This window comes from Eptatretus burgeri, chromosome 17 (assembly GCF_056783735.1).
Source record: "Eptatretus burgeri isolate ZD-2024b chromosome 17, Ebu_testis_v1, whole genome shotgun sequence".
NCBI classification, from domain to species: Eukaryota; Metazoa; Chordata; class Myxini; order Myxiniformes; family Myxinidae; genus Eptatretus; species Eptatretus burgeri.
In genome coordinates, this window is record NC_140977.1 from 6,371,976 (window position 1) to 6,389,591 (window position 17,616).

Genomic DNA, 17,616 nt, shown 5'->3' on the forward strand with positions numbered 1-17,616 from the left:
TCACCAAACCACAACCCTGTCATTAACTTGCGCACTTGCATCTCAATGTTCATTACTGTTGAGAGCAACCTTGCACCACCATCAGAGCTACATTTACCTTTTTGAAAACTACAGCGCAGTCGAACTCAAAACATTCCTTTTCACAGAAAACTGAATTTGGGTGATTCGTCACCTGCCAAATGACCATCTTTTCAGTCCTTAAGGACCAAATCAACTCCATCTTCACCAAATGGACAAAGCAAGTTACTGTAGAGCTCTCTAAAGACCCACGTCATGGAATTATGGTGTTCAAAGGTCACGTAAACCGAAAAAAAGGCAAACTCAACGACGGCTTTCAGGGAAGACTGGAAGGGTAATACCTGTGGGTCTTGACCAGATTGTGAAGGTAGAAAATAGAATTTGTCACGTTACTATAAACGCTTTGTGCTATACCCATTGTTATGTAATATATTCTCGTTTGTTTATTTATGGTTACTCGGGTTTGTGGAACAGCTTTCTCAAGTTGCCCAAAAATTATTAGAATAGTTCAATTATTAGTTCGCATAATGTATATGGAGCTGGCTTATGATTGCGAGCAAAACAATGATGGTATCGGGGAATGAATAACGGGAACGATTAAAAGGATGTTGCATCGAAAACAAAGGTAATCGTGCCCGGAATGCAAGGATGTTCATTGGCACAGAAGAAGATGATGATGAAGAAGAAGAGGGTTCAAATGTGCTGTTTGATTGGACATGATCAAATGGAAATTAAACATGGCTGGAAGAATGGCGTTTAAAGTGAATGAATGAGGATACGTGATGGACGGGTGCATTGTGTTAGAATACTAATGGGAAAGGTACTCAAAGGCCTAAGGCAGTACAAAGTGAAAGCGAGTCGCGGGATTGACAAAGAAGAGAGGTTCGAGTAGTGCAGAACCCTTCCTCCCAACTTGCATTGTGACGTGTCTCCATTGTCTCAATGAAACTCGGGTGAGGGCGAGTCTCGTGGAGGAGAGCCATGCCCTCCACTGTGGCACACATACCACTCGCTCAGGTTAGGGGAGCGTGGCGTCACCGCCCCTTTGCCAGTCACGCAACGGACCCCGACCAGCGGGTGTTTGCTGGGAGCAAAAGCTGGCATGGCAAACGGGGCCACTGGAGGGACTAGCTCCAACGACTCAGGGCCGCGCTCCGGGCTCGCATCGTCGGTGACCCCGGGGAGGCGGCAGTGGACCTTCATGTGCTTGCGCAGAGAGCTGGGATGGGTGTACGACTTGCCACAACCCCGCATGCGGCACAGGTACGGCTTGTCAGACGTATGCACGTGCATGTGCTTCTTGCGGTCGCTGCTGTTGGCGAAGCGCCGGTCACAGCCTTCAACCTCGCACTTGAAGGGTTTCTCTCCTGTGGAGGCACGTGGGAGGTTGTCTCCTTCCTTCTGTCTTTCCCCCCTCCCTCCCCATAACTCATTTACCCCTTAAATGTGAATCTCTCCTTAATATAATTATAAAGAAAATATATATTCATCTGTAGAAATATCTCCTCATCTCCGCAACATCCATTGGTGTTGATGTTAACATTTGAAACTCACTTGACTGCTCCATTGCACCATATAGATCAGGGGTTCCCAAACCCAGGGTCATGACCCAAACTTGAACCCCCCCCCCTCAAAATCTCAGTTTTTGAGGGAGGGTTTCATGTCAAAAGCACTTTCTCTGACAATTTTTATTATAGGTCCACTAGGTACCAGTATCATTTGGGTTGTGAGGCAAATGTGATTTCAAATTTTGGGTCATGGACAAAAAAGTTTGGGAACCACTGATATCGGTAGTGGTTCTGGGTAATAGCCTGTTCAGATACCCATTCACCCCCACCCTCACTCGCTACAGGCCGAGGAAGTCTTTCCATTTCTCCCTTCCTTCTTCCCCATTCCACTACACTAGGGCTTGAGGTAAAACTCAAGCATTTTCCACTTCCCCCTTCACATTGCCCCTACCCTTACATATTAACCACTCTCATTTTATGGTTTTTCACTGTCCAATTCAAACACCCCACATCTACACCTACCCCAACCCACTCCTCACAACCTGAACATTTATATACATCAAACGCCTTCCCCTCTCTTCACCCATTCCCTTGCCCACATCTCTCTGAACACGTGGCAATAACTACCCTTAACATGTGTCAGAAATAGAATAACAACAGCACTAAACTAGGGAGGATAAACTAAGGAGATAATTAATAAATTGTCATTGATGTATAAATTAAATTGATTTCATGACAACAAGTCAGAAATAGAATAACAACAGCACTAAACTGGGGAGGATAAACTAAGGAGATAATTAATAAATTGTCATTGATGTATAAATTAAATTGATTTCATGACAACAACTCCATTTATACTACATGATAACTTGAAAAGTTATTACTATGGAATAGAATTACATTGATGCATCAAATCACATACCATTCAGTCATAGAATATTGATGGAAAATACAGTAACTGGTACCATTCCCATCATGTCAATAACTCAGACAGTAAATTAGAGTCTACGTTATTAACGATCCTGAGAGTACAAAACTAAATAGATTTCATGTCAGTCACCCCTTTTTTCATACAAAGATATAGGCTCACAGACGAACTAAATGACAAATGGAAGCAGGTTCACAAACTATTATCGGGTATGGATATGGAGGAGAGGAGGAGGGAGGAAGGGGCTGGTGTTGGACCTACACAAGCAGGAGTAACATAAACACGGGTATCAATGGCCCTGAGAAGTAAAATAGATATCATGTCAAAACCTCTTTCAAAAATTGGAATGAATATCATGTCAAAAACTCCTTATAAAATTAATTTATTCACATTTCATGTCAATAACTTTTTTATGGGATTAATTTATACCAGCAGAAGCCTGTTTTAAAAATACCATGACATAAAAAAGGAAAGTCTTTTATTTTTGTGCTGGTTGAAATATTTTTAAAATGGCAGGTTATATATATCTTTAACAGAAAAGAATGATTATTATGTTCAGGAGTGATTGAGGCAGCAATCTGTTGCCAATACACTGCCTGGGTTCAATTTTTTTGTCTGATTGAAAAATATATAATTTTCCTATAGCTTTGGATAAATGTGAAGTAACTTTTACTTATTAATGTTCTTTCTCTCCGAGAAGCATTTCTGTGTTTCAAGGTGAGACAGACAGACAGAATTTGCCTTTTATACACATAGATACATTTTACATCAATAACTGCTATGGTATTGATTTAAATATATTTAATGCCAATAACTACTTATAACATTAATTAATATGGACTTCATTTCAATAACTGCTTATATTATTCATTTATATGGATTTTATGTCATTAACTACTTATAACATTCATATATATAGATTTCATGTCAATAACTGCTTATAGTTTTGATTTATATGGATCTTATGTTTCATAACTACATATAACATTAATTTAGATGGACTTCATGTCAATAACTGCTTATAGTATTGATTTATATGGATTTTATGTTTCTCAACTACTTATAACATTTATGGATATAGATTTCATGTCAATAACTGCTTATAGTAATTTATATGGATCTTATGTTTCATAACTACTTATAACATTAATTTAGATTAACTTCATGTCAATAACTGCTTATGGTATTGATTTATATGGATTTTCTGTTATTAACTACTTATAACATTAATTTATACATATTTCATGTCAATAACTGCTTATAGTATTGATTTCTATGGATTTTATGTTTCATAACTACTTATAACAACATTTATGTATATAGATTTCATGTCAATAACTGCTTATAGTATTAATTTAAATGGATTTTATGTTTCATAACTACTTATAATATTTATGTATATAGATTTCATGTCAATAACTGCTTATAGTATTAATTTAAATGGATCTTATATTTAATAACTACTTATAACATTAATTTAGATAGACTTCATGTCAACAATTGCTTATATTATTTATTTATATAGATTTTATGTTTCATCACAACTTATGACATTTATTTATATAGATTTCATGTCAATAACTGCTTATTGTATTGATTTATATGGATTTTATGTCATTAACTCCTTATAACATTTAATTACATGGACTTCATATCAATAACTGCTTATAGTATTGATTTATATGGATCTTATGTTTCAGAACTACTTATAACATTAACTTATATGGACTTCACATCAATAACTGCTTATCGTTTTGATTTATATGGATTTAATGTCAATAGCTACTTATAACATTAATATATATATATATATATATATATATATATATATATATATACATATATATATATATATATATATTTATATATATATATATATATATATATATATATATATATATATATATATATTGCATGTCAATAACTGCTTATCGTAGATTTTTATGGATTGTAAGTCATTAAATACTTATGAGAATTATTTATATAGATTTCATGTCAATAACTGCTTATAGTATTGATTTATATGGATTTTATGTTTCATAACTACTTAGAACATTAACTTATATGGACTTCATGTCAATAACTGCTTATAGTTTTGATATACAGTATATAGATTCAATGTCAATAATTACTTATAACATTAATATACTATATATATATATATATATATATATATATATATATATATATATATATATATATTTAATGTCAATAACTGCTTATGGTATTGGCTTTTATGGATTTTAAGTCATTAACTATTTATAACTAATTTATATCGATTTCATGTCGATAACTGTTTATATTATTCATTTATGTGGATTTTATGTCAATAACTACTGATGACATTAATTTATTACAGACTTTATGTCAACAACTGCTTATAGCTTTTATTTGTATGGATCTTATGTTTCATAACTACATATAACATGAATTTAGATGGACTTCATGCAAATAACTGCTTATATTATTCATTTATATGGATTTTATGTTTCATAACTACTTATTTATATAGATTTCATGTCAATAACTGCTTATGGTATTGATTTTTATGGATTGTAAGTCATTAACTACTTATAACATTTATTTATATGGTTTTCATGTCAATAACTGCTTATGGTATTGATTTATATGGATCTTATGTTTCATAACTACTTATAACATCTATTTATATAGATTTCATGTCAATAACTGCTTATGGTATTGATTTATATGGATCTTATGTTTCATCACTACTTATAACATTTATTTATGTAGATTTCATGTCAACAACTGCTTATGGTATTGATTTATATGGATCTTATGTTTCATAATTACTTATAACATTAACTTATGTGGACTTCATGTGAATAACTGCTTATATTATTGATTTATGTGGACTTTATGTTTCATAATTACTTATAACATTTATTTATATAGATTTCATGTCAATAACTGCTTATAGTATTGATTTATCTGGATTTTATGTCATGAACTACTTGTAACAATATTTATATGGACTTCATGTCAATAACTGCTTAGAGTATTGATTTATATGGATTTCATGTCAACCACCAAAAGCAATAATTTAGACAGACCAACAAAGTACCTGTTATTACAGACGGGTTAATTCCCCCAGTCTGATGGATGTGTCAATTCCTCAAGAAATACGGATGGGCCAATTCCCCCAGAATTATGGATGGGATAATTTTCCCCCAGAATTAGATGGAATAATTCCCCCAGATTTACAGATGAGTTAATTACCCCAGCATTATGGAAAGAATAATACTACGGACGAGTTAATTCCCTCAGAAATACGGGTGGGATAATTTTCCCCCAAGAATTACATAAGCAAATTCTCCCAGAATGACAGATGGAATATTACCGCCAGAATCTGCATATTTTAGAATTCCTTGTAATACCCATTTCTACCAGGAGCGGTGTTATGCAATACATACTTACATAGAGAAAATTGGGGTGCTCCCCCACGCTGAACTCCCAAGGCTATTCCCACCCCCTTCCCCCCCCCCCCACCAATCCTTCCTGTGCACAGCCACATTACAACCAGCATTTTTCAACTCATTCTGTCTGGCATTTTTGGAGTGCATAGAAGTCAAACAAACAAACCCACAAACAGGCACTTCTCAAATTATATGTATATATATAGTCCTGAGTAAGAATTCATGACATTAGTTCTCAATAAGATGAATTAATTTAGATTTCATTTCAATAATCCCCACATAAATATAGTCTTCATATCAATAATCTCATTAAATCTCTTGTCAATAACTCCTAAGAGCATTAATCTATTTAGATTTCATTTCAATAACTACTAATAGCATTGATTTATATAAATTTCATGTCAACAACTGCTTAGAGCATTGATTTATATAGATTTAATTTAAGTAACTCCTTGTCACATTGATTTATATGGATTTAATTTAAATAACTCCTTATAGCATTGATTTACATAGATTTGATGTCAACAACCAAAAGCATTGAATTATACATATATCATGCCAATAACCCCTTATATATTAATTTATATAGATTTAATGTGAATAACTCCTTATAGCATTAATTTAAATAGATTTCATGTCAAGAACCCCTGATAGCATTGATTTATATAGATTTCATATCAATAACTACTTATATTAATTTATATAGATTTTAATAGATTTCAGGTCAATAACTCCATAAATATATTAATTAATATAGATTTCATGTCAATAACTACTTATATGGAAATATATACATATATATATATACATTATATATATATATATATATATATATATATATATATATATATATATATATATATATATATATATATATATATATATATATATATATATATATATATATATATATATATATATTGTCAATAACCTATTGCATTGATTTATATAGGTTTCATGTCAATAACTCATTGTATATTCATTGATATTGATTTTATATGAATAACTACTTATATATTAATTTATACATATATTTCATGTCAACAACCCATGGCATTGATTTATATAGATTTCATGTCAATAACCCCTTATATATTCATTTATATATATTTCATTTCAATAATACCTAATGGCATTGATTTATACAGATTTCATTTCAATAACACCTTGTAGCATTGATTTATATCTATTTCATGTTGGCAACTAAGATCAATAATTTGTATAGATATCATGTCAATAACTCATTACATATTAATTTATGTAGATATCATGTGAATAACTCATTACATATTAATAAATATAGATATCATGTCAATAACCCATTATGTATCAATTTATATAGATATCATGTGAATAACCCATTATATATTAATTTATATAGATTTCACGTCAATAACTCATTACATATTAATTTATATAGATATCATGTGAATAACTCATTACATATTAATTTATATAGATATCATGTGAATAACCCATTATATATTAATTTATATAGATTTCACATCAATAACTCATTACATATTAATTTATATTGATATCATGTCAATAACCCATTACAGCATTGATTTATATAGATTTCATGTCAATAACTCTTTGCATATTAATTTATATACATTTCATGTCAATAACTCTTTGCAACATTGATTTATATATTTAATGTGAATAACTCGTTATCTATTAATTTATATAAATTTCATGTCAATAATTCAATTTATATAGATTTTATGTCAATAACCTCGTCACATTGATTTATACATATTTCATGTCAATAACTCCTTAGATATTAATCGAAATATATTTCAAGTCCATAACTCCTCCTTTATATAAACCACTCGGGCACATTATGAGCTTAATGCAGCGAATTGGAGATTGTTATAGACGATACACGAAAGAAGAATGGAAACACACACACACACACACACACACACACACACACACACACACACACACACACACACACACACACACACACACACACACACACACACACACACACACACACACACACACACACCAAGACATTCGTATTAAACCGTGTATATCTGTTTCCATGTCGAGCATTCCCTGACGGACAGTCACGTAAATTAATTTCCGAGTAAATGTCGGTGCCTGAAAACATAACAATAAGATCGTTGAGTTCTCTGCCGTAAGGGATCACAAGGTGCTGAGGTTTCGGCCTTTACGCTTCGTCGGAGATAAAAAGAATGAAACCGCATCAGGGACTAAATGACTGACGTGTTTGAATGCCTGCCAACGGCGTGTATCTGTCGCAATATGGCACGCATGACGTCAGAATGGCTTTTCGCTGTTTGAGTTTGGACGCGCAGCGTTGTAGGAGCAAAAGCAAAATAATTCCCACGATGAGAAGCGGAAGTGTTGCACGTCCTGCTGCAAGTCCCGATGGGAGAGGGCATGGACAAAGATGATAAACACACACACACACACACACACACACACACACACACACACACACACACACACACACACACACACCTTTGTATTAATCAGTGAAACAAACACGCGAGACTCGTAAAACAATAATATATAGGTGTGTGTGTGTGTGTGTGTGTGTGTGTGTGTGTGTGTGTGTGTGTGTGTGTGTGTGTGTGTGTGTGTGTGTGTGTGTGTGTGTCGTGTGTTCGAGTCATGACGTCTGAACGGCAGTTTTATGGGCGCCGTTTTGGGACATTTATTCTTAGAGCGAAACCATTCGCACGAACGCACACACGAACGGAAAATCCAACTTTCTTTGCTTCAAACAACGGCGGCTTTGCTTGCTGTGACGTCACACGTGGGGCATTCTCACGCTTTTAAGAGTTCTCCAGAAATCCTACAAGCGAGGTGATTATCCACGTCACAGCGACGTCACAATTGTTATTATTGTGTCAGGCATTACAGAACCCAAATCCGAGGCGTTTCCCTCCACAGTGACGTGAAGGCGGACCTTCCCTTCCCACGGGCCTACGTCGTCCGTTTGGAAGTTACACGTTGAGAAGTTCGATGGTGACGTAATGAAAAGTTTACGCAAACACTGAAGTCCCGAGAAAGAGGAATAAAATGGCAAATAAGTAAAGTGTGATCCACAACTTGGCAGTAATTATGTTCTCACTGGTCGAGGGAAGGATAAAAATACCGCGGTAGAACCTGACACTACCGGGGGAGGGTTGGAAAAGAAGGGGTCCAGTGTGGGGGGGGGGTGACTGCGTGGGGGGGGGAGGGAGGGGGTGCGGTGATTTGCAGGACGATGGCGATGTGAAGTCGCATTCGCAACCATGACCCTCACGAGGTCCCAAACGAATATAACTGTGACGAAGCACACACCTGTGTGTGTTCGCTTGTGGATCTTGAGGTTCTCGGAGCGCGCGAACACCTTGCCGCAAGCAGGGAACGGACAGGGAAAGGGCTTCTCGCCGGTGTGCACCCGAATGTGGTTGACGAGCTTGTACTTGGCCTTGAACGACTTTCCCTCGCGCGGACACTCTTCCCAGTGACACACGTGGTTCGCCTGCTCGGGACCCCCGACGTGCTCGCTCGTCACGTGCGCCACGAGTTCGTGCATGCTCCCGAAGGTGCGCACGCACGCCTTGGCCGATCCGAGCGCCCCACGCTCGTGCCAACGGCACGCCAACTCCTGCTTCACCGCCTGGCGCATGTAGCGCAGGAAGGCCCCGGGACCCAGTCCATGTAACGAGGACGACACGAACGGGTCGGCTCGGCCGTAGTCCCCGTGTCCCGCCGTCCGAGCGTACGCTTCAAGAGGCAGAGGCACGCGCACCTGTCCGTTGAACAGGTGTGTCCCGGGCGCTGCGCACGGACTTCCTCCGACGCCGCTGCTCCCGCTCGGATCCCGAAGCAACGCGGCCGCCCCTCCGCCATCACCAGACGCCTGGTATGACTCTACGAGTGCGGGCATCCCCGGCACGTCTCGCCGGAGGAGAAAGTCTCTGGTGGAGGCGACGCCGGGCCCGAACCCGGCCCGGTTCCCACCGTAGTCCGCACCGCCTGTGGAGGCTCCGAACGCGGCGGCGGCGGCGGCTGCGTGGCTGGCCAGCAGGTCGGCATGTCCCGCCAGGTGCGGAGGGGGGCTGAGCTTGAGCGCGGCGCCGCCCGGCGACGCGATCGCTCCCGCGGGGCCCGTCGCAAAGGCGGGCATCGAGGAGTCGGCAGAGTGCGCTATGGTCGGCGGGTAGCAAACAGGCAGGTCGCCGAAGGTGGGTCCGAGCACTTGGCACGCGAGGTGTTGCACCGCGACGTCCACCGCGCGGAAAGGCGCGCCGCGTTTCGCGCCTCCGGTCTCCATGGCTCGCGGGCCGAGAGCCCGACGCTCCGAGGCGACTCGGCCCGAGTCCGCATGGAGGCGTGAGGCCCCGCCCCCAGCTCCTCCTCGAACTCCCTCACTCCCTTCGTTTCCAACCCCTCCCCCCCATGAGCCCCCCCCCTCTCACTCCAACGAACGAACTCCCTTCTTTCAGCCTGAGACAGAATGCGCAATGCTCGTCATGAAGGTGATGCTTCCGATACGATGCCCCAAGGATTGGCCAAGGGATCCGATGACACGTTACAAAGGTCGCGTGTCACAAAGGGATGAAACTGTCACTACCCAGCACACCCCACCACCCCCTTCAAATCCCATCCTCTGTGCCTCCTCTGTTCCCTTAATAGTAATCCGACGAGAGAGGCACAAAGTTACGAGAGAGAGTCCGTTCGAGTTATTTGAATCGAACTTATTTAATTACTCCACTATCATCCCCACGTGTTACATTACCCAAGGTACGCGAGGACTTCTCAGGACCCACAACATAAATTCAAATGACTCCTTGTAGATCAATCAAGCAATCAATACACGTATACAAAAAAAACAATATCTTGATAAAGAAAAGTGGATACGTGCTGTATTACAAGCACATGTATGTATACTTGTACATACGTGTTGGACATGCTCGTACATACATGTTGGATATACTCGCACATACGTGTTGGACATGCTCGTACATACATGTTGGACATACTCATACATACGTGTTGGACATACTCGTACATACGTGATGGACATGCTCGCACATACGTGTTGGACATACTCGCACATACGAGTTGGATATACTCGTACATACGTGCACGATATACTCGTACATACGTGTTGGACATGCTTGTACATACATGTTGGACATGCTCGTACATACGTGTTGGACATGCTCGCACATACGTGTTGGACATACTCGCACATACGTGTTGGACATGCTTGTATATACATGTTAGACATGCTCGTACATACATGTTGGACACTCATACATATGTGTTGGACATACTCGTACATACGTGATTGACATGCTCGCACATACGAGTTGGATATACTCGTACATACGTGCACGATATACTCGTACATACGTGCAAGATATACTCATACATGTGTTCGACATGCTCGTATATACATGTTGGACATGCTCGTACATACGTGTTGGACATGCTCGCACATACGTGTTGGACATGCTCGTACATACAGGTTGGATATACTCGTACATACGTGTTGGACATTCTCGTACATACGTGTTAGATATGCTCGTACATACATGTTGGACATATTCATACACGCATGTTGGATATACTCATACATACGTGTTGGACATACTCGTACATACGTGATGGACATGCTCGTACATACATGTTGGACATGCTCGTACATACGTCTTGGACATGCTCGCACATACGTGTTGGACATGCTCGTACATACGGGTTGGATATACTCGTACATACGTGTTGGACATTCTCGTACATACATGTTAGATATGCTCGTACATACATGTTGGACATACTCGTACATACGTGTTGGAGATATTCATACACACATGTTGGATATACTCATACATACGTGTTGGACATACTCGTACATATGTGTTGGATATACTCATACACACATATTGGATATACTCGTACATACGTGTTTGACATGTTTGTACATAGTGTTGGATATAATCGTACATACGTGTTGGACATATTCATACACACATGTTGGATATACTCGTACATACGTGTTGGACATATTCATACACACGTTGGATATAATCGTACATATGTTGGACATATTCATTCACACATGTTGGATATACTCGTACATACGTGTTGGACATACTCGTACATACGAGTTGGACATATTCATACACACATGTTGGATATACTCGTACATACGTGTTAGACTTATTCCTACATACGAGTTGGACATACATGTTGGAGATATTCGTACATACATATGTGTGCGTACATGTTGGACAGATTCGCGCTGTACAGGATAGAAAATTAAGCAGGTACGTTGGTTTCTCGTAATGCCATTAGTCCTTATTGCAACCCCCTCCCAACCCCCGCTCCCCACTCGCCGCACCCTTTAAACTCCCAACCCTCACGAAACCCAAAACCTGTACATGAGGTTACAAGGAGTTTGAACTTTATAGACAATGATCAAACCAGGTATAAACCCATCATATGTTTACCTGTACGAATACTGAACCATGAACAAACACGTTACGTGTTTACCTGCGTTCGTACCTTTACATGTTTACCTGTGTGTTACCGGTGCCTGCACTGAACCGAATCACAAACCCGTTATGTATTTACCTGTACTTGTACTGAACCGAATCACAAACCCGTGATGTGTTTACCTGTACTTGTACTGAACCGAATCACAAACCCGTTATGTGTTTACCTGTACTTGTACTGAACCGAGTCACAAACCTGTTATGTGCTTACCTACCTTCACAATGTACTTGAATGTAAAGGAATATATATTTTTTTTTTTTCCCCCCAAAAAACTATTTTATCCAAATATCTACATCAAATGGCTTCACACCGGTAAATTGTGTACAGTACCATGGACCTTCAAAAAGGTCTCCGGACGAGGTACTCACCCAGTAGCTGGTCTGCGATATGTAGATATCTCGTCTGCTAAGATGTGCCGAGACAAAAATGAGGTGTACAAATTAATAAAAAATATATTTACATATTGCCTTACTAATAATGCGTACTTGATATTCCCTCGTATACGACCAGCGGTGTGTACACTCGGACAAACTTTTAACGATTATCGGAACAACTCAAACACACGCCGACACTGTTCTATCATTAATTTGGTTTTTTAAAATTAAAACCCTCAATCATTGTAATTGTCACCTTCATAAATGAGGGTGGTTGTGTGTGTGTGTGTGTGTGTGTGTGTGTGTGTGTGTGTGTGTGTGTGTGTGTGTGTGTGTGTGTGTGTGTGTGTGTGTGTGTGTGTGTGTGTGTGTGTGTGTGTGTGTGTGTGTGTGTGTGTGTGTGTGTGTGTGTGTGTGACGAAAACTTGATCACCTGGTGTTTTACGGAACAAAAACTTTCCAGTGTGGTCGAGCAAGGAAAATATGATTCTGGTGTCTCCCAAAATATCATTGTCTGGTGTATGTACAACAGTGTGTCCCAGAAAACACATCGCTTTGTGGGAAATTGTATTTTTATTACATTTTGTATCACAAAAGCATCACTATATGGTCCAGCAAGGCCATTATATGGTTCGAGTACATCCCAATTTTTTTCAAGTGTATGGTGTGTTTCAGAAGAAAGTTTCACTTTGTGGAAATATTACCAGTTTAAATTGCCTACCCAACGTGGGCCGACACACACACAAACACACACACACACACACACACACACACACACACACACACACACACACACACACGTGTGTGTGTGTTTTGCGAATGAACTGAAGCACTATGACGACACGTGATGTTTGTGTTGTAGTTGAATGCAGTTGTGTTGTGCCCTCCTTGATAACGCATTTCCCTCGAGTGTAAAGGCAATGCATTAATGGCGAGTTAACGTTACGGTAAACAACTAGTAAACGAGACAATTTTTTTCTTTGTTTTTTTTTTTTTTAACCAAAACGATCAATCGGTGCACGGGTAACGAGCGGTCACGTGATCCGTGCGTCGGACGTTAAAAGGTCAACTCGATGACCATGCCCGCTCCGTCCTCGCGGGCTACAAATGTAGGCTCAGTTATTAAAATGATAACAGTGATTACAACAATTAGAATAACAATAATTATTATTACAATAACAGTGAGGTGCACACGGCAAGCACTTGTTCTTTGTGACGTCCTTCTTTGTAATGCACAAAACTCCAACGAAGAGGGAACTCGGCACAGACAATTTTACGCAAATACCAAAATCCAAACAAAGCACCTCGTTGCACGAATTAAAACAATTATTACCTCCTGCAAGAGAGCCATTAAGATTTAAATGTGAAGCCAAAATATCTTTTTTTGTCATTTTAAACACAATCTGTCTCAGCGAACGACACAAATCATGCGCGACCGTTAGTTATCTTTGTTTAATTCATTCATGCAACATGCGTATGAGTGAGGAATGTGGGGGGAGGGGGGCGATTAAATGAATGAATAAATGAACGAATGCGGTGTAAATAAATAAATAACCGACTGAAGGATTTCCGAGCCACAACACGGACTCTACGACGTCGTGAATGAACATATCACAATATCGCTCTGTTCGCTAATCACCGCTCGTGTGTTCACTCCGTGCGCGTGATGCTGCGTTCCGCTGACCTTTGACCCGGGGGTCACGCCCTTTCCCTTGAGCAAACCGCGACGAAGCGAGAGTCGCGACCCACAGACTTGTCCGTGCATTTGCTCGTTTAAGTCCCCATTGTAAAGTTATTTTTCGCTCGCGTTACAAAACCACAAGAAAACCACCACGGCGCGAGAAGGCTTGCGATGAAATTGGTTTTGAACATCCTGCACGCGCACCACCAACACGTGCTCGGGGATTTCCAATATTGTTTTATCTCGTTTGTATGAACTTTAAACCCAGAGAGCAAAGTGTAAACAAAATGATCTTTTCCATCCACTATACGATTATCGGTAAAACGGCATTATTAGACTGCATGTTCGGCTGCTGCCGCAGCCAAGAGGTCACTCACTCTTCTCTGAACGGTTCTGCATGTTTTTGAATCCCAACCTAGCTATAAACTACCACCTTGGTGTTTCACTTAGATGGATGGACGTTAAGCCAGTGGACTCATAGGCCAGCAGCGGTAATCACTGGCCATCAAAATACTCCATTGGTGTGTTTCGTGGAGATTAAGCGAGTTATCGTCGTCACCCTGAACGAATTACAAATCACTGCACCTTCAGTCGAACATCAGGCCGAGACAGCCAGTTTGTGAACGGCTTGGTGCCATTCCCAGGCTGACCCAAGAAGGTAGGAATAATTGTGGCCGTTAAGTGGTAGTGTAGTCCTTCTAGTTTATTGTAGCGTACACTTGTACAGTACAGCAGTGTGATCAGATGAATACTCAAATTACTAAATTGATATTTATAAACATCATTTCATTCAAATCCTTAAATTGATATTTATATAAACATCATTTTAGAATCACGATGGCTCTCAATGTAAACATTGTTCTATCATTTTTATACACTTACCTATATAAGGGATGGAGTGATAGAATCTATATTAAAGTTCATTAGCCATGTATCAAAAAAAATATTTTTTTTTATACCAAACGAATAAATTTTATATCATTGATAAATTTTAAATCGACGGTTCGGAAATTTTATTTTTAAACTAATAAATTTCACATCATTGATAACTTTTACATCAAAAGTTAATAAATACTATACAAGTTAATAAATATGCTAATAAATAAGTTAAACCCTATCATTAATGCATTTTATATCATAAATAAATTTTTATTTCAAACTAATAAATTTTATATCGTTGATAAATTTTACATCAAAATTTAATAAATAGTATGTAATAAGTTAATACATATGTTAATAAATAAGTTAATAAACCCTATCATTAATACGTTTTATATCATGAATAAATTATATATCAAAGTAATACATTTTATTTCAAACTAATAAATGTTATTTGAAACTGATTAATTTTGTATCAAACTAATGCATTTTATACCACATCAAGCTAATACATTTTATACCATTGATAAATTTTACATCAAAAGTTAATAAACTCCATCATTATTACATTTTATATCATTAATAAATTTTCTTTCAAACTAATTAACTTTGCATCAAACGAATAAATTTTATACCATATCAAACTAACACATTTTATATCATTGATAAATTTTACACAAAAAGTTAAACTCTATGATGAATAAATTTTATATCAAAGTAATAATTCTTATATCATAAATAAACTTCACATCAATGATATATTTTATCAATTTTATATCACACTAATAATTATAATCAAACTCATATTTTTTTAATATCAAACTAATACATTTTATATCATTAATAAACTTTATTTATTTTCGTATTTTATCTTGAAATTGATAAATTTCATGTCATTGATAAACTTCAAGTCATCATTGATACATTTTATATCAGAACTTTATACTCAATATAAAATATACATTTTATATGGGATTTAGTAAAAAAAAAAAAAAAAAAAATTCAGAATTATATATTTTATATAAGAAATTCTATTTAACATCAAAATTAATAAGTTTGTATCAGAAAAATATATATCTTCAAGAAGAATCATATCAATACTTCATGTCACAATTTCTATTTAATATCAAGATTATCACAATTGTATATTTTATAAACTTTCTACATTTTATATCAGAATTAAAATCTGAATTATATATTTCATATTCACTCAGTATTTCCATGAGTTTAATTTTGAATTGAAAACAGTTTTCACTTCTGCATCACAAGAGGGAAGATGATCTTCATTTATCACATGCATTAAAGGGCGTTTCATGTCCGGTTATTGGGTTCACCAGGTGGAGTTCAAACCCCATTCGGCTCAGATCATGGATTCTGAAAGTTGGGAAACAACGCCGAAGTACACGGAGCTGCAGCTTTAACTGTCCAGAGATAACCTGAAATGGCTGTGAGCTCTGGTCAATTTGGGATTTATGTCAACTCGATCGGATGTTTGAAGAATTTTATATCAGAATTGAAATCTGAATTATGCACAGTATTTGGTTGAATTTGGGGTCGATTCATCACCCCCAAATTCCAGTTTAAATTTCATATATACATATATCAACCAGAATGTGCACGCACACTTTTGATGAGAATTCACATAAATACCAATTAAATTTGCCGTTCATAATATTACACAGCGGTGCCTTAAATCTACTTGTATGGCTCCAATGTTATACCACGAACACTTTGTTGTAATTACAAGCAAAAGTACCTGTCCCCATTGACGGGAAAAGCAAGCAAGAATATCGGTCCCCAGTGACGGCAAAAGTTTTTAAGTTAATCTTTCGATTTAAATAATTTCATGGTCTTTAAAAACGTTAATTTTGTTGCAATTGAAAAATCTAGCCTTTTCAATTTGAGACCAATTGGAAAAATTGCTATATTGGTCACTTTGGCTTCAATTTGTGGCTTCAAAACAGCCACGGATGCCACGGCAACATAGCTCATGTTCCTTTCCGCACAGAGTCGTGTCTGTACCTCAAGTATGGAGCTTGCAGCTTTATAGATGTGGCTGTGCATGAAGAACAGACCCACAGATATATATATATATATATATTGGAAATGCTGTGAGGGAATTGTAGGACTCGAACCCTGGTCGATGCACCGTTTTTCTTGCTTGATATCATGCAACAAGAGGTGTGATTTTGGGGTTTTGAGTTATCAAGGTTACATGCAGACATCATCAGAGTATTAATCATAAGGAATCGCATGTCGA

At 37.8% G+C, this 17,616-nt stretch overlaps 1 protein-coding gene across 1 annotated transcript in view; it reads right to left on the reverse strand.

Moving 5' to 3' along the window:
* LOC147009176 (uncharacterized) overlaps positions 1 to 10,239 on the reverse strand; it is a 12,353-nt gene extending 2,114 nt beyond the window's left edge. The window contains exons 1-2 of the mRNA XM_085861162.1: positions 9,216 to 10,239; positions 1 to 1,385 (exon numbers count right to left, since the gene is read on the reverse strand). The exon at positions 1 to 1,385 is cut by the window's left edge and continues 2,114 nt beyond it. Coding sequence (XP_085717288.1) covers positions 958 to 1,385; positions 9,216 to 10,194 — 1,407 coding nt within the window. The 5' untranslated portion in view covers positions 10,195 to 10,239 and the 3' untranslated portion in view covers positions 1 to 957. The remainder of the gene's footprint in view (positions 1,386 to 9,215) is intronic.
* Between the last annotated feature and the right edge of the window lie 7,377 nt (positions 10,240 to 17,616).